The 26,704-nt window shown below is 45.8% G+C and overlaps 1 protein-coding gene across 1 annotated transcript; it reads left to right on the plus strand.

The window, feature by feature from the left end:
• The first annotated feature begins 574 nt into the window (after nucleotides 1–574).
• SLC30A8 (solute carrier family 30 member 8) lies at nucleotides 575–26,218 on the plus strand. Its single transcript, XM_056854686.1, has 8 exons — nucleotides 575–654; nucleotides 12,170–12,366; nucleotides 19,749–19,895; nucleotides 21,112–21,265; nucleotides 22,847–23,033; nucleotides 23,483–23,588; nucleotides 24,530–24,664; nucleotides 26,073–26,218. The coding sequence occupies exons 1-8, from the start codon at nucleotides 575–577 to the stop codon at nucleotides 26,216–26,218; spliced, it is 1,152 nt and encodes a 383-aa protein (XP_056710664.1).
• Nucleotides 26,219–26,704: the final 486 nt, after the last annotated feature.

Consider the following 26,704-nt stretch of genomic DNA (forward strand, 5'->3'; position numbering starts at 1 on the left):
ATGAAAGAACTCTATTAAGCAACTTCACATAGGATTAAACAGATTTTCTTTTAATGTCACGGTCAAGGAATCCAGGCAGTGGATTTAGAGAGGTGAACGGCTGCTTCAAAGAGAAATGGGGCTGTTTTAATCACCTTTTGCATGTATAATATGAACAGGAATCCAGTGGCACCTTACAGAATTTATGCCACCATAGGTTAACAATAAACAGCATTAGCTGGTAGTTTCTATGGTGCCACTGGATTCTTGTTGCATTCAGCTGCCACAGACTAACACGGCTTCCCTGATGGACTCATTACCTTTTCCATGTATTTGAGCATGCCCGAGAGGCTGAGCCAGCAAATCTCAAGTGCCTGGCTCCTCATGTTATATGGGGAAAGTCCATTGTGCTTCCTGGGGGCTGTTGGAAATGAGGAGACCCTTAAGCCCAAGCGACCTGGGTCTCCCGAGAAGATTCGTAACAGATTTTGCTTTGGAAACAGCGGCGGTGATTTGTCTTCGAGTGCAAGAGAAACGTTAACTCCTCATCAAGGTCCAAAAAGTGGCAGCATCGTCATTTGAGATAAAGACCATCATGACGTCCATGGAGGGTCTTGAAAGAACCTGCCTCGTGAGTGACAGAGACAACAAGAAGTACTCCTTAGCAATGAGCAGGTAACCACCGGGCAACTCTTTCATGCCACTTTGTATTTGGCAGAGCAATGAAACGGGCAATTCTGAGGGCTGCGTTCAAATCATTCTATGACATCTGTAAGCTTTGGTTCTTCGGAGCGGTCCCCATGAGTATGGGATAAACAAGTCCAAGAATACAGCTGAAAAGATACTATCTTGGCTTCCTTTTCCCAAATATTTCTCATTAAATGCTTTAAAAGGGGCTGCCAGCCCATATGCTCTATGGGACTTATTTCTGAGTAAATATGCATTGATATCAGGTCGCTGAGGTGCCATGCCGCGTGTGCTTATTTGGAAGTAAGCCTCACTGCATTTAGCAGGGCTTACTCCCAGGCAAGCCTAGTTAAGATCGATGGTATTATCAGGAATTATCTTGAAAATGCCTTTTGCATCACTTGCGAATGTTGCTAATCTGAAGCATCTGAAGCAGAAGATGGAAATTCTGAAAATCAAATGTATGTCCCAGGGAATGTAGATTCCCCTGCCCTCGCATTTGATTTACAGAAGCGGAGAATGCAAACTTGTTTTTTTTTTAAAAAAAGATATCAGAATGGCTTGCAAATGCATCCGTTGGATTTAGCTATCAGATCTAAAATAACTGTCAAGCAGTCCATACCTACCGACTGCATCTTCACACCACCATCGATCCTAGAAGCTCAGGGCAGCACACCCAGTTTTCCTTTCCCCATTCCATCCTCACTACAGCCCTGTGAGGTAGGTGAAGGTCGCCCAGCAAGCTTCCATGGCAAAGTGGGGGCTGGAATCCAGGTCTCCTGGGGCCCCAGCCCGACACTCTAACCATGACACCAAACTGATTTGATACCAAGTAGGGTTGCCAGGTCCCTCTTCGCCCCCGGCTGGAGGTTTTTGGGGTGGAGCCTGAGGAGGGCGGGGTTTGGGGAGGGGAGGGGTTTCAATGCTGTAGAGTCCAATTGCCGAAATGGCCATTTTCTCCCGGTGAACTGATCTCTATTGGCTGGAGTTCAGTTGTAATAGCAGGAGATCTCCAGCTAGTACCTGGAGGTTGGCAACCCTATTGATAAGACATGTTTCATTCTGCTGCGAACACATGAACGGAGGTGGAACACTGGCTCATTTCGCACCTCTTTACGTGTTCTAACCAGCAGTTGTTCTCCACGATCACTTTCCAAGTGCTGCTACCCAAGGTCTTCTTCATAGAAGGTGCCTGGGATCTTCTGCATGCAAAGCATTCACTCTATCACTTGAGAAACATTTCCTTTATCTGTTTATTTACTCACTTAATTTGTATTCCACCTTTTCCCCAGTGGGGACTCTAAGCGGCTTACAAGAATGTGTGACTGTTCCATGGTCACTCAGTGAGTTTCCATCGTACATTGGGGATTTGAACCTGGGGTCTCCCATATCCTAGTCTGACACTCTGGAGGTCTCAAACATAGCGTCAGTGCTTCCCTCTTCCTGCAGTTTCTGGGGTTTCCCTGTCCCCCAACATTTTGGGGGCATTTTGGACTACAGCAGGATGCAGAGAAGTCACACTCTGTAGACAGAAATTCTTCTATCTGCAGAGATTTGTGGTGGGATACAAACCATATTTCTCCTTTCGTCCATTTTATCCTCACAACAACCTTCTGAGGTAAGTTGTGTGTATCACAGATGACTTATGGCAACCCTGTAGGGTTTTCAAGGCAAGAGACGTTCAGAGGTGGTTTGCCATTCCTGCTTCTGCATGGGCTGACAGTTCAGAGATAACCGTGACTGGCCCAAGGTCACCCAGCAGGCTTCATGTGAAGGAGTGGGGAATCGAACCCGGTTCTCCAGATTATAGTCTGCCGCTCTTAATCACTATACCATGCTGGCTCTGAGGTAGGCTAGGCTGAAAAAGTGACTGAACAAGTTTCACGGTAAGGACAGATTTGAACTTGGGTCTCTCTGGTTCTGGTCTAATACTCTAACCATTATAGCACACTGGTTCATAGAATCATAGAGTTGGAAGGGACCACCAGGGTCATCTAGTCCAACCCCCTGCACAATGCAGGAATTTCACAACTACCTCCCCCCCCCCATTGATCCCTACTCCATGCCCAGAAGATGACCAAGATGCCCTCCCTCTCATCATCTGCCTAAGGTCATAGAATCAGCATTGCTGACAGATGGCCATCTAGCCTCTAATTAAAAACCTCCAGGGAAGGAGCACTTACCACCTCCCGAGGACGCCTGTTCCACTGAGGAACTGCTCTAACTGTTAGAAAATTCTTCCTAACGTCTAGATGGAAACTCTTCTGATTTAATTTTAACCCTTTGATTCTGGTCTGCCCTTCTGGGGCAACAGAAAACAACTCGGCACCCTCCTCTATGTGACAGCCCTTCAAGTACTTGAAGATGGTTATCATATCCCCTCTCAGTCTTCTCCTCTTCAGGCTAAACATACCCAGCTCCTTCAACCTTTCCTCATAGGACTTGGTCTCCAGACCCCTCACCATCTTTGTTGTCCTCCTCTGGACATGTTCCAGCTTGTCTACATCTTTCTGAAATTGTGGTGCCCAAAACTGAACACAATACTCTAGGTGAGGTCTAACCAGAGCAAAGTAAAGCGATACCATCACTTCACGTGATCTGGACACTATACTTCTGTTGATGCAGCCTAAGAAGGTTCTGTAGTAGTAGGTGCTATCTGCAGAAAACAGGTGTGACATTTGTTTAGTATGACGGGAAATGAACCACAACAAGGAAAATAAAACTATTCCTGATTCCAGCAGGCCACCCTTAAAGCAGTAAGAAAGAAACGTTCCAGGTATCATTCATAAAATCATTCTGTAAATCTATACATGTGCGAACACTTCTGTACATTTGTCATAAAAATTTATATTTGTCTGGGTGGTTTATCATAGTCACATCTAAGGGATATTGACACAAACCCTGAAATGTCTCACTTCAGATTGATGTATTTTATGTACTTCCATCTGAGTTACACTATTGGAATATCAATGGCTCATCGACCCAATCAAGAGCTGACAGGGGTGCCTTCAAGTTATGTGCTTAGCAAATTTATGACAGGCCAGGAAACCTGATTAATTGTAATGGGATTTTGGAGAACATTATTGGCACATGATTGATTTGAGGCTGCACCGCACAGTGATTTGTAAAACTCGCTAAGATAGCAGGCTAGTAAATAAATGGTGTAGAACTAAACTAACAGCTAGGTCCTTAAAGCCTTTGGGCACGTCTACCATAGACTTAGGAGCCCCGTGGCACAGAGTGGTAAGCTGCAGTACTGCAGTCCAAGCTCTGCTCAAGACCTGAGTTCGATCCCGACGGAAGTCAGTTTCAGGTAGCTGACTCAAGGTTGACTCAGCCTTCCATCCTTCCGAGGTCGGTCAAATGAGGACCCAGTTTGCTGGGGGTAAAGGGAAGATGACTGGGGAAGGCACTGGCAAACCACCCCGTAAATAAAGTCTGCCTTGTAAATGTCGGGATGTGACGTCACCCCATGGGTCAGGAATGACCCGGTGTTTGCACAGGGGACCTTTACCTTACCATAGACTTAGAGAGAGAAGGTGGCAGGGTATAGCCTAATCTTGTCAGATCTCGGAAGCTAAGCAGGGTTGGTACTAGGGTTGCCAACCTCCAGGTGGTGGCTGGAGATCGTCCTAGATTACAACTGATCTCCAGGTGATAGAAATCCAGTTCCCCTGGAGAAAATGGCTGCTTTGGCAATTGGACTCTATGCCATTGAAGCCCATCCCCTCTCCTAACCCTGCCCTCCTCAGGCTCCACCCCCAAAATCTCCAGGTATTTCCCAACCCAAAGCTGGCAACCCTTAGTTGGTACTTGGATGGGGGGCACCAAGAAAGACTGCAGAGGAAGGCAATGGCAAACCACTTCTGCTTCTTACTTGTCATGAAAGCCCATTGCTGGGGTTAGCATAAGTTGGCTGTGTGACTTGATATGTACGTACCATGTGTGTGTGTGTAAAGTGCCTTCAAGTCGCAGCCGACTTATGGCGACCCCTTTTGGGGTTTTCACGGCAAGAGACTAACAGAGGTGGGTTGCCAGGGCCTTCCTCTGCAGAGCAACCCTGGTCTTCCTTGGTGGGCGCCCATCCAAAGACTAACCAGGGCCGACCCTGCTTAGCTTCTGAGATCTGACGAGATCAGGCTAGCCTGGGCCATCCAGGTCAGGTACCACAAACTAGTGTAATTACAACTCCTTCCCTATAGGAAAACCCAGGAATTTTAGTTCTGTTGGGGCAGAGGGGGTACAACTCCTAGAGTTCTTTGTCGGTGTATAGAATTCTCATTTACTACAGCTCCCAGGTGTCTTTGTTATGTTATAGAATTATCAGTACTACGGCTCCCAGGATTCTTTGGAGGAAGTCATGACAGTTAACTGGTATGAATGCCAAGACTCAGTGCTGCTCTGTTCGTTCTCCTGCATTTTTCAGTGGCTTTCGATATTATCAGTTATGATATCCTTCTGGACTACGTTTCTGGGCTGGGACTGGGGGGGGGGGGTCATTTTGTGCTGGTTCCAGTCCTGCTTGGAGGGTAGATTCCAGAAGGTGGTGCCGGGGGACTGCTGTTCATCCCCTTGGCCTTTGCCCCGTGGGGTCCCACAGGGCTCCATCTTGGCCCCTATGCTTGTCAACATGTACATGAAATTATTAGGTGAGGTCATCCAGAGATTTTGGGCTGGGTTGTAGGCACCACGTTGCTCCAGTCTTGGCCCACCTATGCTGGCTCCTGATTTGCTTCTGGGTACAATTCAAGGTGCTGGTGTTGACTTTTAAAGCCCTGAATGGCTTGGCACCAACCTACCTGAAGGACCACCTATTCCCTTACAAGCCTAACCAACCGCTACTGTCGTCTTCTGAGGCCATGCTTCAGGTAGCTCCACCTTCTGAAATTAGGGAGGTGGAAACCTGGAGAGGGCTTTCTTGGTCATGGCATCAGATCTCTGGAACTTTTTCCCGAGAGAGTGATGCCTCTCCCCTTCGGTTGCTGTATTCCACTAGCAGGTTGAGACTTCTTTGTCTTGTCTGGTGTTCCCTAGGGCTGTCAAAAAAAAAAATTCGGTACAGTTCGGATTCGGCCGAATTTGGCCCTTGTGGGTTCGGTACGTGCCGAAGTCTGAACTCCCCCACTTCGGATCCGTTCAATTCGGCCGGAATTCAAAGTTCGGGAAAAAATTCGGCCAAATAAAGCCATTAAAAACACAATCGCGCCTTTCCGCGGCTCGGGGGGGGGGCATTTTTTAAGGTGGAGGTCCCAAAATTTCAGTGGAGCTTGGAGGGACCCTCCTTGCCAGAACCCCCAAGTGTGGTTAAGATTGGACCAGGGGGTCCGGAGTTATGGGGCCCGGAAGGGGTCCCCCCCATCCACCCAAAGGAAAGAAAGAACAGAAGCCGGCTGCTATTCATGCAATGGGCGGGGGGGGGACCCCTTTTGGGCCCCATAACTCCGGACCCCCTGACCCAATTCTCACCAAACTTGGGGGTTCTGGCAAGAAGAGTCCCCCCAAGCTACCCTAAAAGTTTGGGACCACCACCTCAAAAAATGCCCCCTCCAGAGCCGTGGGAAAAACCTCCCTATGCCTGCTGGTGCTGAGAGATTTCTCATTAAGCTTGTTTCCTCTGCGGTTAACCACAGACGCCCAAAGTGTTAACCCCTCATGGGAAGTAGGTTAATGAGAAATCTCCCAGCATAGGCAGGCATAGGGAGGTTTTTCCCACGGCTCTGGGGGGGGGGCATTTTTTGAGGTGGTGGTCCCAAACTTTTAGGGTAGCTTGGGGGGACTCTTCTTGCCAGAATCCCCGTGTTTGGTGAGGATTGGGGGGGCTGGAAGGGGGCTTGCCCCCTTCTCCATAAAAACCAATGCAAAACTTTTGGCTTAGGGCTTAGGGCTATCCATGGCTACTAGTCAAAGTGAATACTAGTCATGATGCATATCTATAATCTCCAGGGTCAGAGAGGTTTTGCCTTGGATTTGCCACTCTCTAGATGCACATTCCCCCCAGCCAAATTCTCAAAACTCAACAATAAGCCCCCATGCAGAGTTTGGAGAATCTGGCTGGGAAAATGTGCATCTGGAGAGTGGCAAATCCAAGGCAAAACCTCCCCTGCTTAAATGACCAAGAGATTTACCTCCCTCACCCAAGCCTGGGTGCTACTCTACCTAATAACTAGTGCACCCTTAAACAAAGTTAACCACCAACATCACAATTCACAAACAAGGCAGCTACCTTAAAGCAGATGGATCTCCCCTGCAAGCAGGAATCACACAGGTGAGGCGGCGCAACACTCTAGGAACCCAAGCTAACTTCAACCAAAGTACACTGGATCCCCCCCCCCCCCGCGGGCAGAGACTCACACTGACCCACTTAACTCCAGCCAAAGTTGGCAACCACAAAAAACAGCAGGAATAACACTCCCACAAAGGCAAGCCCACCCCAATCAGAACAGGTAATCCCCCCCAACCAGAAATCACAGCGTACACACACAGAGCAACAACCCAAACATCAAATTTAACATAAAGAGCCCCAAACCAGGCCAAGCTTAACAGAGACTCAGTCAGTAAAAGCCTATGCCAACTCCAGGCCACAGCAGGAATTAGAAAGCCAAACTTGGGAACAGTAGCACAGGCCAGAAATCACAGCCCGCACACACAGAGCAACAAACCAAACACCTTTAAAATGACTATTCACTGTCCTGATGCAAAAGGAGAAATTCCCACCCCGCCGCACTCGCCTGCTCATTGTTTGCATGTGTGTGTTAAGTGCCGTCAAGTTGCTTCCGACTCATGGCGACCCTATGGCCATTTATTCATGGAAAGGTTTGCATTGGAGTTGTCACTCTCTAGATGCACATTTTCCCCATCTGAATTCTCAAAACTCTGCACGGCGGCTTATTGTTGAGTTTGGAGAATATGGATGGGGGGAAAAGTGCATCTAAAGAGTGGCAACTCTGATGCAAAACCTTCCATGAATGAAAGTCCTCCAAAATGTCCCATCTTTGACAGCCCTGCTCAGATCTTGCAAACGGAGGGCCGTGGCTTCTGTGGCCCCCGCAGGCGGCAGGATCGCTCGGGAGATTGGAGGGGGGATTGGAGGGGGGGAAGGGCAGGCGATCCACTGCAGATCCCTCGCCTGTCTTCCCGGGACTCCCAGGAAGGCGAGCGGGAGGTTGGCAAGCTCCTCTGCTCTGCCTGGACAGGCAAAGCAGAGGGGTTTAAAGACCCCTCGCCTGTCTTCCCGGGACTCCCAGGAAGGCGAGGAACACACACCCCAGGCAGAACTGACGACAGCCCCCTTTGGCTTCCCCCCCACCCACAGAAACTGCTCCCTCCCCACACACACACAGACTCTGCTTTCCCCCACACACACACACATACACAGGAGAAAAATTATAGATTAAAGCCCCCAAAGGGGTCTTACTGTGGCTGTCTTCTGTTCCATCCGGACGGGCTGTAATCCAAGATGATTCCAATTAGGCAGGGAACGTTTTGCTCTGGAGAGATGCACACAGGATCGGATCGGCTGCCCTATTCATCCCAATAGGGGAAAGGGGAAAGGGGAAAGCCCATATCTTGGGAACCCCCTGACCCAATGTTCACAAAACTTGGGGGGTTCCTTAAGAAGCTTAATCTAAAGTTCCAGTGAAAGTTTTGTGTCTGCACCCCCAAAAATGCGCCCCCTGCAGCCATGGAAAGAGAAAAGGGGGGGAGGCGATATTTCTGCCCCCACTGAACCCATCTTTACAAAACTTGGGTAGTATCTTAAGAATAATTCACTGAAGCTATGATAAACGTTTGGGGGCTATATCCCCAAAAAAGCGCCCCCTGCAGCCACATAAATGGAAAAGGGGGGAGGGAAAAGGGGGAGAACCCATATCTCGAGACCCCCTAACCCAATGTTTACAAAACTTGGGGGGTATCTTAAGAATACTGGTCTGAAACTCCGCTCAAAGTTTGGGATTTGTACCCCCAAAAATGCGCCCCCTGCAGCCATGGAAAGAAAAAGGGGGGAGCCCATATCTCGGGACCCCTTGACCCAATGTTTACAAAACTTGGGGGGTACCTTAAGAAGCTTCATCTGAAGTTCCAGTGAAAGTTTTGTGTGTGCACCCCAACAAATGCGCCCCCTGCAGCCACAGAAAGGAGCGAATGTGCACAAGCACCCCCCACACACACACGAGGATTTCGCTCTCTCTCTCTCTCTCTCTCCCTGGCCGGGCCGCACATCAGCTGATTCCTCCAGTACTCAATCCTGACTGGCCAGAAGAAGACCCAGCTTGCCCACCGATTGGCCGGGGGAGGAGAATGCTGCTTACTGACGGTTATGCTGCTTACTGACGGCCGAATTGGCCGAATTTATTCGCGAACTCCCGAACTCGCTGAATTCGCCCCCCCCCCCGGTTGCCCACCAGTTTCGAGTTCGGATCCGTCCGAACAGAAAAGCAACGAATCAGGGGAAATTCGGTTGATTTTCAGTTCGGACCGAACCGAATTGACAGCCCTAGTGTTCCCTCGGTGATCTCTCCTTCCTGCCTTGTGCCTGCCGTCATGGTGTAGCGGTTAAGAGCGGTGGTTTGGAGTGGTGGACACTAATCTAGTGAACTGGATTTGTTTCCACACTCCTATACATGAAGCCAGCTGGGTGACCTTGGACCAGTCACACTCTTTCAGCCTCACTTACCTCACAGGGTGTTTGTTGTGGGGAGGGGAAGGGAAGGTGATTGTAAGCCGGTTTCATGTTTCTGAATGCATATTGTAGCATGGAGCCCTATGGCGCAGAGTAGTAAGCTGTGGTACTTCAGTCAAAGCTCTGCTCACGACCTGAGTTTGATCCTGACAGATGTCAGTTTCAAGTAGCCGGCTCAAGGTTGACTCAGCCCCCACTCACACCATGGGTCATATATTCCCTTCCTGATGTCTTCAGGATGTACACTCTAGCCTCCTGCATCCCAAGTCTCTGTCACCTTTTAAGTTTCAGATTCCCCCTAAGGTGTGAGCGACTATTTCATGGCCTTCCACTGGGAGAGCAATTTGCATTTATAAAGTTTTGATGGCTGAGTACTCATCAGAACAGTTGACAGGATGGACGATACTTGGGAGCCATCAACTTTTCTTTTCCTGCCTGTCTTCTGCCAACAGGGAAAAATATTTTTCAAACCAATTGTGGTTTTTTGGGTTTTTTTTTGCAAGCCCAAACTTTAAAATATTGGGGTGTAGGCCCTGGCGTAAAGGGCATTTTCTAACAGGTTTCTATACCCTAGGAAAGTGTAAACTTTTGCATCTTTTCTTCAGAGGCATTCAAAATATTATTTATGCTACCTGTAAAATTGTAATGTGTTTGCCTCCGCATAATATTCCAGAAAGATGGGTTTGCTCATAGTGTAAGTGTATATTTGTAACTCATAAATGTGCATAGTGGCCATCTGTAAAATGTGGGAATGAGCCCTGAATGAAGTCTTAAGATTGTACATAGACCCCCTGCTCCCTGGAATACCAGCCAGGGAATCACGTACAAATCAAAACCAGCCAGGCACTTGCTCTGAGCTACCCCTTGTTTAGCATGTTAGGAAGCTCCAAAGCACAGGGCTTCACCTAGGGATGCCAACCTCCAGGTGGGACCTGGAGATATCCTGCTATTACACTTGGGTCTTTTATGCATGGCTGTTTCATTTGCTGTCACCCCTCCGATGACTTCGGGTCTTTGTGTTGATTATGCATGCCGTTTCCGACCATCAGAGGTCTCCTCATTCTCCCCCTGCGTTTCCCCGTGTTTTGCCCGCGTTTTCAAATTTGAGATAAAACTGGGAAATGCTAGGGGAGAGCGAGGCGACCTCTGATGGTTGGAAACAGCATGCGTAATCCACACAAAGTCCCAAAGTCACCGGAAGGGTGACGGTGAGTGAAATGGCAATTCATAAAAGACCTTGATCTCCAGATGATCAAGATCAGTTCCTCTGGAAAAAAAACACTGCTTTGGAGGGTGGACACTACGGCATTATACCACGCTGAGGTCCCTCCCCTCCACAAACCCCACCTTCCTCAACCTCCACCACCCAAATCTCCAGGTATTTCCCAACCCAGAGCTGGCAAGCCTAGCTCCACCATACTGGACAGGTCATAGAATAATAGAATCATAGAGTTGGTTTTCATATCCCCTCTCAGTCTTCTCCTCTTCAGGCTAAACATACCCAGCTCCTTCAACCTTTCCTCATAGGACTTGGTCTCCAGACCCCTCTCCATCTTTGTTGCCCTCCTCTGGACACGTTCCAGCTTGTCTACATCTTTCTTAAATTGTGGTGCCCAAAACTGAACACAGTACTCTAGGTGAGGTCTAACCAGAGCAAAGCGATACCATCACTTCACGTGATCTGGACACTATACTTCTGTTGATGCAGCACAAGACCATATTTGCCTTTTTAGCTACCGCATCACACTGCTGACTCATGTTCAGTGTTCGGTCTACTAAGACCCCAAGATCCTTTTCACACACACTACTGCTCAGACAAATCTCCCCCATCCTATAATTATGCATTTGATTTTTCCTACCTAAATGCAGAACTTTACATTTGTCTTTGTTGAAGTGCATTTTATTAGTTCTAGCCCACTTCTCCAGCCTGTCAAGATCATCCTGCATCTTGGCTCTGTCTTCTACAAGGTCAGTAGCTTGTCTGTGTCTACCACTGGACCAAAGGTACAGCAAAGCAGGGTTGTCCATCAACCTAACCAAGCCAGTGTGGTGTAGTGGTTGGACTAGGATCTGGGAAACCCAGGTCTGATTCCGCCATGGAAGCTTACTGACTTTGGGCCAGATGCTGTCTTTTAGCCTGATCTACTTCACAGGGTTATTGCTGTGAGGATAGAACAGAGGAGAGAAGAGTGTGGCTTTATTTATGGGGTGGTTTCCCATTGCCTTCCCCAGTCATCTTCCCTTTACCACCAGCAAGCTGGGTACTCATTTGATCGACCTTGGAACGATGGAAGGCTGAGTCAACCTTGAGCCGGCTACTTGAAACCGACTTCCGTAAGGATCGAACTCAGGTCATGAGCAGAGCTTGGACTGCAGTACTGCAGCTTACCACTCTGTGCCATGGGGCTCCTAAATACTAACAGCATCCCTAATTGAGATTTTTGTAAAAATTCAGTCACGGAGAATATTTGTTTTTAAAAATTGCAAGAGCAATTTGAGCATGGAGATTTGACTTGATTTTTTTTAAATCCAAATTCATTTTCACTTTAGCTTTGTATCTGACATACATTCAGCATCCTAAAGATCTCAACTTTATTTCCTTACTTTGTTTTTAACCATTATGCTTCTAGTCCTTATGACTGCAGCATGAAAATAAGTGGTCAATGTCTGGTGAAATCTGTGAAACCAGAGGTGGGTAAGCAGACCTCTTAGACAAGCAGTTCGCTGGGCATCCCAAATTGGGCCGCGCAGAGTGAGTTTGTTAGTGCGGGCAATGCATAAATCTATCTAAAAATAAACGTTCTGTTCCTCTCCCACATGTAGCACACGTCTACTGCAGAATAATGCAAGCAAAGAGAACCACAGCAAGGAACTGGTGGTTTCTGGGTCTTCTTCTTCGCACCACTGCCATGACCACACGGCAACCCAAGAGAGCAGGAAGAGGGAGCGGCAGCAGGCCAACCGCAAGCTCTACATGGCGTCTGCGATGTGCTTCATCTTCATGGTTGCAGAAGTCATAGGTGAGATCACACCTTCAGTGGTTCCCAAACTTTTTTGGGCCATCGCCCCCTTGGTTCCATGAACTCACCCCGTGCCCTCTACCCTACCCCATAATAAGCATTATTCAAAATCGTTGTTTTGCATGACTCTCTAAGGAAGATAACAATAACATTCAGCACAGTATCAATTAATTAAAAATCTATTCAAAAAATAAAATAAAATAAAGTTTAATTTATTCAACAAAAGTGATAAACTTTTCTACCAGATTTGCCAGCATGGTGCCGTAGCCTGAAAATAACTGAACAAGTTATTTACAACTGTTATTTACACAGTTGTAAATAACTGAACAACACAGGACTATGTATGTAATTTAATGTTCTGAAGAAGGAACTAACCGAAACAAGTTTTTTACCGGTACAGCCACATACTGTGTCTACAGCTGCCGTATTTACGGCTGGAAACCAGCTCAGATTACCGATCCTGATTTGAGCAAACTACTGCCTTCTACAAGTCTTTACCCTTCGGGTACTTTTCAAGGACGGTATTTACAATTTGTTTTCCACCTTATTTCCATCCAACAGAATGTATTTTGCTTTGTTTACAAGCTTTTCAGCGGTGTTAGCCTCTAAGTTCTAGTGTGCATGCCTTGCACAGCGCTCTTCCTCTAGGGACACGCTACCTTGAGATGCCAATACAACGTTGACTCACCTTCAAAGTCTTCATTGCGCATACCTTGCACAGCACTTTTTTTCTCTTGGGACTTGCCACTGTTTGTTGATTATTTCTGGCTTAATACTTTTGCATATCTTATATGCTGCGAAAACAATTGTAAGTTGTTAATCAAGCATATTCTGTAATATGTTTTTGATGCATGGTTTGTGATGTTATAGGTTGCTTATACAATATAATTCAAATTGACTCAGACATTGCTAGTTCTTATTACTTGTGGCTTGTGTGCTTGTTATATCAAAACCCCTCTTTTTGCTAACCTCCAGGTACTAGCTGGAGATCTCCCGCTATTACAACTGATATTCAGCTGATAGAGATCAGTTCACTGGGAGAAAATGGCCGCTTTAGCAATTGGACTCTATGTCATTGAAGTCCCTCCCTTCCCCAAACCCCACCCTCCTCAGGATCCGCCCCCAAAACCTCCCACCAGTGGCGAAGAGGGACCTGGCAACCCTACGCCTGACCCTCCTTGTCCAATTTGCATGCAGGAGGGAGGAGCAATACTGTCATGTCTGGGAGAGTCCAAGCCCTACACAGCATGGCAGGGGGAAGATTCATCATCCAGGGTTAAGGAACTGGCCTCCCCTGCTTTAGTAGTGCAATCCTAAACAAAGTTATACCCCTCTAAGCCCATTGACTTTAAATGGGTTTAGAAGGGTTTAACTTTGCCTAGGACAGCACTAGACTAAACTGAGGCTATCGTATTTTGGTCATGTCATGAGACAACAAGAGTCACTGGAAAAGACAGTCATGCTAGGAAAAGTTGAGGGCAGCAGGAAAAGAGGAAGACCCAACAAGAGGTGGATTGACTCAATAAAGGAAGCCACAGCCTTCAATTTGCAAGATCTGAGCAAGGCTGTCAAAGATAGGACATTTTGGAGGACTTTTATTCATAGGGTCGCCATGAGTCGGAAGCAACTTGACGGCATTTAACACACACACAGGACAGCACTGTAAGTCACCCATTATCACTTTTGGACAGTGTAAAATGCTCAGCCATAGAAGCTAAAGGGAATATTTTTACAACCCAGAAATATACTTGAAAACAAGCTCCCGTTCATTAAATGGACACCATTGCCATAATATCTAAATCTGCTTATGTCATCCGTATAGTGTGGCACTTACAAACTCCAGTAAAAATCCTTTGTTCTAGGGCCCTTGTCTCTTTTATAATGTTTGCATAAAATAGTAGGGTATACCAACATGGCAAATGTATGCTGCTTATACCTGACACAGCTCCTTCTGTATTTTGAGAATTATTTTTAAAAAGTTTAGATTTCTGGTGTAGGCATGTAGCAGTTGGGATATCAGACTAGGATCTGGGAGACCCGTGTTCAAATCCCCATTTTGCCATGGAAGCTCACTGGATGACCTTTGACCGGTCACACACTCTCTCTCGAGCTAAGCTATCTCACAAGGTTGTTGCTGTGACCGTAAAGTGCAGGAGGGGAGGATGATGTTGTCAGGCACATTGGGCTCTTAGTGGCAAGAAAAGCTGGCTATAAACGGAAAGACAGAAAATAAATGTGCCTTCTGATAATGTGGCACGCTTTGAACTCGGTGCTGTCTTTCCTTGCGCATGGTTATCAAACTCCTATAAAAAGCAGTTCAGTGAATGCACAAGCCCTGGGAAGTATAGCCATGGACAGGAAATGTGCTCATAAAAAAGACTTGGTTCCCCTCTCCCGATTTTTTTTTGGCTTCATAAATCATTCCAATTTTTTGCAGTGACAACGTCAGAAGCAAATGTCACTGCCACGATGCCTGAAGACCTTTGAGCTACGATAAACTGGCCATTAAATTGCTGGTATAGGGAGCGGTCTCTGGGACTCATTCTAATTATGAACCCATATTTTAATTCCTTTTTTTAAAAAAAATCAGCCTAAACAGCATTTTCCTGGATGATTGACCACGGAGTGAATGACGGTTCCCATTGCTGTGTGTTAGTACACAAAGCAATGAACAGTCAGCAAGAGTCACGCTCAATCGCATAAGCCATTTGCTGGAAGCGTCATTACCAAGCAATCAAGCGAGTTACTGCTCTGCAAGAAGCATTTCTCCTGAAAGTAATGGAAGAATAAGTCATCCTTCCCTCCCACTCTTAAGGGCAAACAAAATAGGTACAGAGCAATATGTAGGGTTGCCAGCTCCGGGTTGGGAAATACCTGGAGGTTTTGAGGGCAGAGCCTGAGGAGGGCATGGTTTGGGGAGGGGAGGGACTTCAATGCCAATCGCCGTAGCAGCCATTTCCTCCCGGGGAACTGATCTCTATCGGCTGGAGATCAGTCGTAATAGCAAGAGATCTCCAGCTCCAACATACACATGTTCCACCAGTAAGATAGAAAGAAGCTTCAAAATGAAGAGATCCATGTTTATCTTCTGAGGAAGAGTTTCTTCAGAACAGGAATAACCGGCAGCCTGTAAAGAAACAAGAAAAAGAAAAGTTAAATACTATACATGGAATTACTGCAAATAATGCACGCTGATTTGGACACTTACCTTGAGAGAATACAAGGCAACCTTACATGGACATTACCTACAATATACAGGGGTGCTTCCTCCGATTTTGGAGATGCATAGTGAACTGCAATAATTGTATGTGTTGTATGTATAATTTGTATCTGTTTACATAGGTTAGTTCTTTGTAATTTTGTGTAGTTTCTTGTAGAGAGTGTTACATTGTAGGAATGTTAAGTGAGATTGAATAAGAAACATTTGGCATAAGCAATATCAGGTTGTTCATTTTGTTTGGTGGTAAGCTGCTTTAACAACCGAGGTTCTATTTTTGTAGTACCTGGAGGTTGGCCACCCTAGCAATATGTCATGCCCCCTTTTTACATTCGGTTGGTGGCAGGGGGAGGAGCCACTCAGATACTTTCCATATGGCCTGGAGCTTCTCGCGTTACCCCAGTGGGGCAGGCAGGGTGTGGACTTGCCCTTTAATTGGCCAGGAAAATTCCCAAAGGGCTACTGCCCTGGAGGGCTGCTGGTGTCCCGGAGCAAGCCAAGCTGAGCTCTGGCAGCGCCATGGTGACAGGCATAGGCTGTGGCATAGGGATGCTCAATGGTTAGGGTTGCTAACTCTGGGTTGGAAAATACCTGGAGATTTTGGGGGCAGAGCCTGAGGAGAGTGGGGTTTGGGGAGGGACTTCAATGCCATAGAGTTCAATTGCCAAAGTGTCCATTTTCTCCAGGTGAACTGATCGGCCAGCCTGCCCAGCCAGCTGGGCACTTCCTTCCATGGGCTGCACTGAATTTGGGTGGTCCAGGTGCCTCCTCACATGCTGAACTTGAGTGGGCTGGCCACTGCCTTCTCCTTACTGTGTGTGGGCCAGGTACCATCTTGAACACATGAAGCTGCCTTCTACTGAATCAGAGTCGTGGTCCATCAAAGTCAGTATTGTCTACTGAGACCCGCAGCGGCTCTCCAGGGTCTCAGGCAGAGGTCTTTCACATCACCTACTTGCCTAGCCCCTTTAACTGGAGATGCCAAGCCAGGCCAAGCCAAGTCTTTATTCGGTACATCACTGGTTCCCAACCGGGGGTCCGTGGACCCCCAGGGGTCCGCGAGAACTAAATTAAGGTCCGCGAAACAAAGTTGTAAAGTTCCCGGAATATAACCAGACCGAATCAAAAGATACCCAAAAGCTGATTCGCAATCCTTTTGGTATTGCTGTTGAAGAGGTTGCAGAAGAAATCCAGGAAGAGCTCATTGAATTCCAAAATGATAGGCACTGTAAGGATGCGTTTGAATCAGTTTCTCTTGAAGAGTTCTGGTGTAAAAAAGCAATTTCATATCCTACAGTTCGGGGATTCGCCTTGCGATATCTTATGCTCTTCTCCACAACTTATTTATGCGAACAAGGTTTTCTGCTTTGCTTATAATTAAGAACAAGACCAGAAATCGACTGGAAGCAAGTGATGATATTGGTGTAGCTCTGAGCAACAGTATTAGCCCCAGAATTGCCCAGTTTGTAAAAAAGATGCAAGCTCAACAATCACATTGATTTTCAATTAAAAGTTCTCTATTATAAAAAATATATTCAAATATTATTCTAAGTTTAATGTTTAACTAACAGTTATGATTAAAGTTTATTTTCAAATTCTCGGAATTTTTATTTTGAACCTTGGGGTCCCTGCACTGAACAAAAAAGTCCTAGTGGTCCCTGGTCAAAAAAAGGTTGGGAACCACTGCGGTACATAACCAGCAAAGTTGCAAAAAGTCTAATACACAGGTATATCTAACCCGCCATCCAAATGCAATGGATGGGATACAACACCCCACAATAAAATTTAAAGCTGACTATAAATATAAAACACACATATAAAGCCCAACAAATCACCTAAATAAAGTTATCTTTACTGGGTAGCCTTTCATTTAGGTCACCACTTTATCTTTGCAAATTTTAAGGGCTATAGCTAAAAATCTAGCACAATTCAATATAAACTCCTAGTTTGTCTCAAATAATAGTTTCTGGCTTATTTCAGCATCGGTAATTCCATGCCATCGCTTTATTATTGGAGAAATAAGCTTCATTCTACTTGCTTCAAGCTTCATTCTACTTGCTTCATAAAACCTACAGTGCAATATGATATGGTCCATCGACTCAATCCTCCCTGATCCACAGGGACAAAACCGCTCTTCCAGTGGTACCTTTCTATACCGGCCTTCTGTTATGGCTGAGGGGAAATAACTGGAGATGCCGGGGATTGAACCTGGGACCTTCTGCATGCCAAGCAGATGCTCTACCTTTGAGTCCCTACACAGTCTTTCAATGCAGGGCTTGGGCAGGATGAGTGCTGGCTTCCCCACACTGCACAGGGCTCAGGTAGGTCTGGCATCTGCAGCCTTTCTGCGACTGGGATGGCCCAGCCCAGATAGGGGAGAGGCTACTGGCCCACCGGGAGAAATCCCATTGGCTATAATGGCCAGTCTGCCCTGATTGCAGCTGGCCAGGTCAGGTTGAGTGGAGCAACAGGAGCTGCTTGTCTCAGCTTGGTCCTGCATCCCAATCTCCTGTCTGTGGATGCAGGAAGGAGTCACACAGCAGAGGCTTCTGGGCTGCCAGGGGCATCAAATAGAGCAGCGGATTCTAATCTGGAGAACCGGGTTTGATTCCCTGTTTCTCCACATGAAGTCACAGTTCTCTCAGGACTCTCTCAGCCCCACCTATCTCACAAGGTTCCTGTTGTGGGTAAAGGGAGGGGAGGGGATTGTAAGCTGCTTCGAGACTCCTTGCAGTAGAGAAAAGCAGAGTATAAAAACCAACTCTTCTTCTTTTTTGTGTGTTGTAATTGCGAGCCTTTTTGTTTCACTGGTGTTCCTGATGTGTTTGCTTCACTTATGCTATTTTAACGAATTTGATCCCAAAACAGGCACCAAAGTTAACACTTCTGTTGAATCCCATTGAATTTTATTGATGTGAATTTACCATGTCCAAAGGTGAGCTGGATCACCTGATCTGTTTTGTTCATGCTGAACAGCTGCAAATGTCTGCAGAACTGGTTTTCATTGAGTTTTCACAAAACCGCCCACCTGCAAAGATGCTGTCGATTCAAACTGGTCGGTGGCCATTAACGTTACTAAGAACTAATTAGATGGACACGGAAGGGTAGGATTTTATTGAAACACAGCGCTTATTTATGACAGCTGTATATGATTTGTGACTAATTTAATTGTCTATTTAAAGAATTGCCTGCTGAGCGGAGCAGTTATGCAGCAAGAATGGGGGGGGAATAGAACTGAGTCTGTGTACTGCATGGCTGGGAAGGAATAAGGTGTAGGAATACAGGAAGTTTCTCCAGGTGATCTGATCTCTATCGGCTGGAGATCAGTTGAATTAGCAGGAGATCTCCTGCTACTACCTGGCAGTTGGCAACCCTAAAGATCAGGCTAGCCTGAGCTATCCCGGTCAGAACAATATAACCTGTTAAACGTTGACAAATAGATCAACAAACTATTGAGCCAATTGTTGAAAATTCAGGTCCCAGTTCTCAAAAGGCAAACAGCTAAACTGGAGATTGGCGTTTGAGCTTCTGTACAAATTACTGAATATTCATGACATGCTTTAAAGAATTGTTTTAAAAAGCATACAGCCTGTGTGGAGTTGTAGGTGTGAGGCCTAACAGAGTATTGAATTAGAATTTGATATATTAAGTAGCACGCCTGTCAAATGGGTTTTGAAGGAGGGGTTCAAGTGAGGAAGAAGACAGTAAGTTCTGATTTCAAGGTATGTATGCATGCAGACTTAGAGATGTAAAGGATACGGGCTTCAGATATGACACCCGAAGTCCAATAGAAAACATTAATCTTGGGAAACCAGCAATAATGATAATATTCCTGAAGGCACAGAGTCATCCTAGTCACAAGAACACATGAAGCTGAATCAGACCCTTGGTCCATCAAAGTGAGTATTGTCTACTCAGACCAGCAGCGGCTCTCCAGGGTCTGAAGCAGGGGTCTTTCACATCACCTACTTGCCTAATCCCTTTAACTGGAGATGCTGGGGATTGAACCTGGGACCTACATGCCAAGCAGATGCTCTACCACTGAGTCCCACCCCAACTATCTCCTCTGGCGCCACATATATTGATATATAGGTATCACTTTCCCCATGAATAATTTGATAGGTGCGACTTGGCTTCAGTGACTTCCAAGATGTCTTTGCCCTAGGTGGCCGAATTGCGGGAAGCCTTGCCGTGATGATGGACGCAGCCCACATGTCGGTTGACTTGATGAGTTTCCTGATCAGCCTCTTCTCTCTTTGGCTGACGTCAAAATATCCCAGCAAGAGATTAACATACGGATGGCACAGAGCAGGTACCAAACACCATGCCATGAAAACCAGAAAGAACAGCTCCTATTGATAAGGGCAGTGAATGAAATGTTGAGATCAGTAGAGGTCCAATGGTCAGCAACTCACTTTCCTGGAGAACTGCATTGAGAAGGGTATATAAAGGTAGAGCATGGGTTCCCAGTGTGGTGTGTGGGAGCATCATGGTGCCCATCAACACCTTTCCTTGCACCTGCCAAGTGTTTTAAGAAAGTGGGGGGGGGCAAGTGGGGCTTTGGCCCAGCAGGGTTTTTGATTGGCCGTTGAATCTGATTGGCTGTGAAGATTTTTTAAAAAGTTGCTTCAGCAGCAGTTGCCACTACAGCACCAGGATCTTTCCTGAATGACTGAAGGTGAGCTGTGTCTATGCTAACATATATTTTAAGATAATATGTTCATTTAAAAAGGCATTCTGTTAAACTCACTTCTGCCTGAAATGCTGAAGTGTTACTATTAGAGTTTTGCAGGAATTCACTCCTTGACATTTTGTCATTGACTCCACCTCTTGTGGCAGCCATTTTGTGGTTGTGCCCACTACTTTCTGTCAGAATTCAAAAGGTGCCCTCAGGCTCAAATAGAGTTGTCAGGTCCGGGTTGGGAAATACCTGGAGATTTAGGGGGTGGAGCCTGAGGAGGGCAGGGTTTGGGGAGGGGAGGGACTTAAATGCCATAGAGTCCAACTGCCAAAGCGGCCATTTTCTCCAGGGGAACTGATCTCTATCAGCTGGAGATCAGTTATAATAGCAGGAGAACTCCAGCTAGTACCTGGAGGTTGGCAACCCTAGGCTCAAAAAGGTTGGGTAACCCAGGCTTGATCACCACCAACTAGAGTAACCAGTGGACAAATCAAGTTACCATATGGACCTCTTTCTCCACACCCGTTTTGCCTTTAGCTTGGCAACTTATCAGGGGGTGTTGGTGGTGGGGGAGAGAGAAGTTTTCGCTCATTGGGCTGAATTTGGCCCAGGAGCTTCTAACTATTAACTCCTGAACATACTTTGACAAGATAAATATGACTGAGAACTGGAAAAAAACTCCCCTGGAGCAATTTTCTAAGGCAAAGGAAACAGCTATTCAAAATATCTTGTAATGTTTCTGAGAAACAGAAGACCATAATTTATGACTTTACTGTTATACGTAGTAAGAGGATTTTCATGAACATGAGCCTATGTTTTAGCTGTTAACAATTATTTGCACCACTAGAAATCATCGGCGCCTTCCTGTCAATTATTATCATTTGGGCAGTGACTGGTGGGTTGACGTATTCAGCTGTCCTAAGGCTGCTGCATCCACATTATGAAATTCAAGGCACAGTAATGCTCATCACGTCTGGCTTTGCCGTCATAGCCAATATGATGTAAGTTGCCTTTTCTTTTTTGTTCTTTAAATATTGCACTATTGAGATAATATACAATCAACAACAGCCTTTTCCCAAAAAAAGTGTCCATTTTGCGCTAATGTTGGCAGGTCAAAGCCCTGAAGGGATGAAGCTGTCCTAAATGGGATAAGAGGGTAATCTGACATGGCAGGCTGCCATGAATCAGATGGGTGTATGCTTTATCAACTGTGAATAGTTACTCAGAGCCAATTCCCATGACCTCCAGATCAGTGCATTATGAAATGAAAGTGATCTCATAACAAAACAGTAATTACACTGCTCTTCCTTGCAGTTGATTTTAAGCGTATGGGGAGGTCAGTGGGAAATGTACTGAAAGTGATGTGGCCAAGAAATTGAGTAATCGGTGGGTTGGATCCAACCAGTTTTTTCTCACTGGTGGAAAGGGAAGGAGGAGGGGGGGCCCTTTGACTAATAAAATGGATGCACTGGAGATACAATCTCCTGCTATTACAACTGATCTCCAGCCGATAGAGATCAATTCACCTGGAGAAAATGGCCACTTTGGCCTTTGGAGTCTATGGCATTGAAGTCCATCCCCAAGCCCCACCCTTCTCAGGCTCCACCCCAAAAACCTCCCGCCAATGGCGAAGAGGGACCTGGTAACCCTAACTGGAGATCATGGGACCTGCATGGGGAAAAGCCATGCAGGATGGGGGATATAGTAAGGAGGGGGATTGGGTGAAACCTCAGGATGGCATATATGGTACTCCCTTTCCCATTTTATCGTCATAATGATCTTGTGAGGGTGATTAGGCCCATGGTCACCCAGTGAGCTTCACAGAGAGGGGCTGTGGCTCAGTGGTAGAGCATCTGCTTGGCATGCAGAAGGTCCCAGGTTCAATCCCCAGCATCTCCAGTTAAAGGGGCTAGGCAAGTAGGTGATGTGAAAGACCCCTGCCTGAGACCCTGGAGAGCTGCTGCCGGTCTGAGTAGACAATACTGACTTTGATGGACCAAGGGTCTGATTCAGTATAAGGCAACTTTGTGTGTTCATGACAGAGCAGGGTTTTGAACTTAGGCTTCCCTGTGTCAGATCTGATGCTCTAACCACTATACCACTCTGGCTGTGTAATGACACATGGCCACTTGTAGCTTATTGGGTAATGATTCCGTTTGGATGTGAAAACTGGTAGGAGATGCAGAGAAGCAGGCTGCTCAGAAGGTGTCTGGTTGAAAACTGTGCTTAGAAGATGGGGCAAAAGGAATGCCCAGTGAAAGCTTGATTGAAGGTTGTCAGATTTACACAAATAATCATCCTTGGAATATAGACATTATGACTGTCGCTGTTAAGACAGGATCATTGATACGCTGCCATGAATGTACGTGGAGCTTTATAGAGTTCCATTTTTAGAGTAGATAGGCATCTACCTGTAATTGTGCAGTCTAAGCAACCGGGGAGAGGAAGGAGAGACAGGATAGCACAGGATTAACGATCTTACACATAAATCGTTATCAGATGCTGCAATCATGCATAACCACCGGTCGGAAAAAAATAAACTGAAAAGTCAGTGATCTTGTTGACAAACTTCATTCTTGCAGATTAAGTCTGATGTTGTACCAGACGGGACATCGAAAAGTTCACGATGGTCATCACGCCACCTGTCACATATCACAAAACAAGCCGGCTTCAGGGAATGCCAGTGTAAGGGCAGCTTTTGTCCATGCTGTTGGAGATCTGATTCAGAGCATTAGTGTGCTAATTAGTGCACTCATCATATTCATTGAGGTCAGTTTTATTCGGTGCGCTCACCTTCTTAGCAATGCAGGATGCAGCTATTTTCATGACCCTTATGACCTTGGGAAAGAAATTAAAAATAAAACACCCAATATTATTAATGCTCCTGTACAGATCGATGGTGCGGCCTCATTTGGAATACTATGTGCAGTTCTGGTCACCGTATCTCAAAAAGGACATGGCAGAGCTGGAAAAAGTACTGAATGTTGGCAGAGTAATTAACACAGCAAAGGAGCACAACTTGATTAAAGTGTAGATAAAGCTTTAGTCAGGAACTAACATACTTGATAGGAGCCCCGTGGCGCAGAGTGTTAAGCTGCAGTACTGCAGTCCAAGCTCTACTCATGACCTGAGTTCGATCAAACTACTTGAAAATTGAATAGAACTAGTATCAGGGAGTAGTTTGTTCAGTTAACAATCTTTGCCTCTTTTTTTTCTAGCCAGAATACAAAATGGCTGACTCGATCTGCACATTTGTGTTCTCCGTATTTGTTGTGGGAACCACCATCACCGTTTTGCGGGACATTTTGGTGGTGTTAATGGAAGGTGAGATGTCTTATGCGTAGGGCAGATATATCCCTAAAGCCTCTTTTCTTTTCTTGTAATAACCAAGGCAATTGAACACAATATTAAGGAACATTCCAACAAGAAGAAATAGAAGTCCACACACCAGTTAAGAGTTGCACAGCAAGCCCTATTGATGGTAACTAGGGTTGCCAGCTCCTGGTTGGGAAATACCTGGAGGTTTTTGGGGCAGAGCCTGAGGAGGGTGAGGTTTGGGGAGGGGAGGGACTTCAACGCCATTGAGTCCAATTGCCAAAGCGGCCATTTTCTCCAGGTGAACTGATCTCTATCGGCTGGAGATCAGTTGTACTAGCAGGAGATCTCCAGCTAATAACTGGAGGTCGGCAACCCTAATGGTAACTTCCCTTGGTCAAATATGTATAGTGGTAGCAGAATCAGACATCTTTTCCATCACTGCTGTATTATTTTGGAACTATTTGCCAAAGTCAATTTTACCAATGTCATTTTGTTAGAGCTGTAAAACATTTTTTTCCCTAGCAACCAATTTACTAATTATTCAGTCACATTGATATGGGGCTTATGGGTACCATTGTTTTATTGAAATATTTTTATTTGACTTGACTGTATATACTACTTGGATCATCTGGAAAGGTTATGTGTAAATTTTCAAAAAGAAAATAAATAGAATACGGAGCTCTACAAATGTAGGTCCATAATTTAACATGAAGCGGCCACTCTATGTGGAGATGGATATTTGTGGAGAGCTAGATATTTCAGATTTTTCCTCCTTTTTTTGAGGCTGGGGAATAAAATGTGCAAATTGGATTGTCAGGCTTGCTAAACATGTAAAATAGCCGAGAGGAAAAGTGAACTTATTGCATAGGCCCAGAGTAACCTTTAACAAAATGCATATAGTGCTTATTTTAAATGATAAGAAAAGGTGTTTGCCCCCTATTCCACAGGAACACCAAAGGGACTGAGCTATGACGGGGTGAAAGAGCAAATTCTAGCAGTGGACAAAGTGAAATCTGTCCACAATCTTCATGTTTGGTCTCTAACAATGAACCAGGCTGTTTTAACTGCTCACGTTGTCACAGGTCAGTACATTTCTATAATCAGGGAATTGACACTGATATGACTTTTTTGTGAAATCCCTTTTCACGTAAGTAGGTGTCACTACTCATCTGTGCCCACTGTTTATTTTTAAAGGGCGCAGAGCCCCGTGGCACAGAGTGGTAAGCTCACGACCTGAGTTCGATCTCAACAAAAGTTGGTTTCAGGTAGCCGGCTCAAGGTTGACTCAGTCTTCCATCCTTCCGAGGTCGGTCAAATGAGGACCCAGCTTGCTGGGGGTAAAGGGAAGATGACTGGGGAAGGCACTGGTAAACCACCCAGTAAACAAAGTCTGCCTAGTAAATGTCGGGATGTGACGTCACCCCATGGGTCAGGAATGACCCGGTGCTTGCACAGGGAACCTTTACCTTTACCTTTTTAAGGAAGAAAAAAAAAACCTCAGTGTTGCCAGCTTCCATCCAAACCTTGTTTTCCACCAGCGGAAGGATTCTTCCACTGTTAGAGAAGGAGGGGTGATTTTTGCTCCTACTGCCGACTGTCCCAATGTACCCAGATCTGTTTCTGGGAGTCTCCTGACTAGGGTTGCTGAGTATACCAGTGTGGTGTAGTGGTTAGAATATTGGGCTAGGATCTGGGAGACCCGGGTTTGTATCCTCACTCTGCTGTGGAAGCTAGCTGGGTGACCTGGAGGCAGTCACACACTCTCAGCCTAATCTACCTCGCAGGGTTTTTTGTGCCATGAAAACCCCAAAAAGGGTTCGCCATAAGTCGGCTGCGACTTGACGGCACTTCACACACATAGATGAAGTAGATAAATAATAATAATAATGTCATGGTTTGTAGTGTATGAACTAGGCACCCCAAATCTCATCACAGCAATTAGGTTACCTTTCTAGGTTACCTTTTACAACTCCACACACCTGCTGAATTACAACTAATAAAGAAGCTCAAGACAATGCATTCTCCTGGAGTGAATAGAGACCTGAGATTCATGTCTCATTACCAATGCTGATTTCTCCATGCCTACTACCCCTCTGCATATCACACCTAAGCCAGTCACGACTGCTAATGTCATTTACCTGCTATTGATGTTTACATGCTACTGCCACTGTCTGAATTCACTCTTCTCTACTTAAGGATAGCTGGACTCAAATACTAGCCGCATCTGAAGAAGTGAGCTGTGACTCATGAAAGCTCACACCCTACCAGAAATGCTGTTAGTCTTTAAGGTGCTACTGAATTCTTGCTCTTCTCTGCTGTCTTTTGCAATATGGGTATAGCGATATTGCCCTTGAAAAACCGGTTTAACGTTCCACCAGTTTTTGCAGGGCGAACAAACAAAGAGTGTTCAAACCATTGTTGCACATGAAAACTATTGATCTGGGAAACGAGCCTGGCACCCATTAATCTTTGCTTCTTTACCTCCTACAGTGGATACTGCAGACAAGGAGCAGACTTTGAAAGAAATGACTGAAGTTCTGTTCGATGCTTACAATTTCCACACGGTCACTCTTCAAATTGAACCCGAAGCAGACCAAAAACCAGACTGCGTTTTCTGCCAGGATCCAAGAGATTAAGATGACTGTTAGTCCTTTGAGGGGGCTAAGGGCTACTAAATGCACTGGAGGCAGACAGTTTGCTAAACCAGAAACCAAACTGAATTGAATGGTATAGGCACCTTTTCATTTGCCTGTTGGGGACAACATTGTGCACCATCCTGCAGGTAGCAAGACCATGAATGCATGAGATGACATGACTGTTGCTTCCCCTTCCCCATCAACACACTGTGACCTAAAAGCCCTTTTTAAAAAAGTAGAAACTCAATTCCCTCTCTGTTTCTGCAGCAATTCCCTACCAAAAATATTAGTGTCTCTGCTTGGGTAGTCTGATTTCCGGTCGGCCACAGCAACATTCCTTTGCAGAACTCTGTCTAGCTTCCCCAAACCTGGCACATGTCGCAGGTTGCTATTTTAGAAGGAAAAGGCTTGAGAAGACTTATAAAGTAGTTTACTCAATAGTCGTGTGGCGCATTTCAGAAGCATGATTCTTTTTTTAAAAACATC

Source organism: Euleptes europaea, chromosome 8 (genome assembly GCF_029931775.1).
Source record: "Euleptes europaea isolate rEulEur1 chromosome 8, rEulEur1.hap1, whole genome shotgun sequence".
Classification (NCBI taxonomy): domain Eukaryota; kingdom Metazoa; phylum Chordata; class Lepidosauria; order Squamata; family Sphaerodactylidae; genus Euleptes; species Euleptes europaea.

What these genes read in the sequence shown, in the direction of transcription:
- SLC30A8 (XM_056854686.1), top strand. Translation starts at nt 575, where the DNA reads ATGACGTCCATGGAGGGTCTTGAAAGAACCTGCCTCGTGAGTGACAGA. An exon ending in CATGGTTGCAGAAGTCATAG is followed by an intron (nt 12,367 to 19,748) that starts GTGAGATCACAC and finishes TCTTTGCCCTAG; the next exon opens with GTGGCCGAATTGCGGGAAGC. An exon ending in GCCGTCATAGCCAATATGAT is followed by an intron (nt 21,266 to 22,846) that starts GTAAGTTGCCTT and finishes TCATTCTTGCAG; the next exon opens with ATTAAGTCTGATGTTGTACC.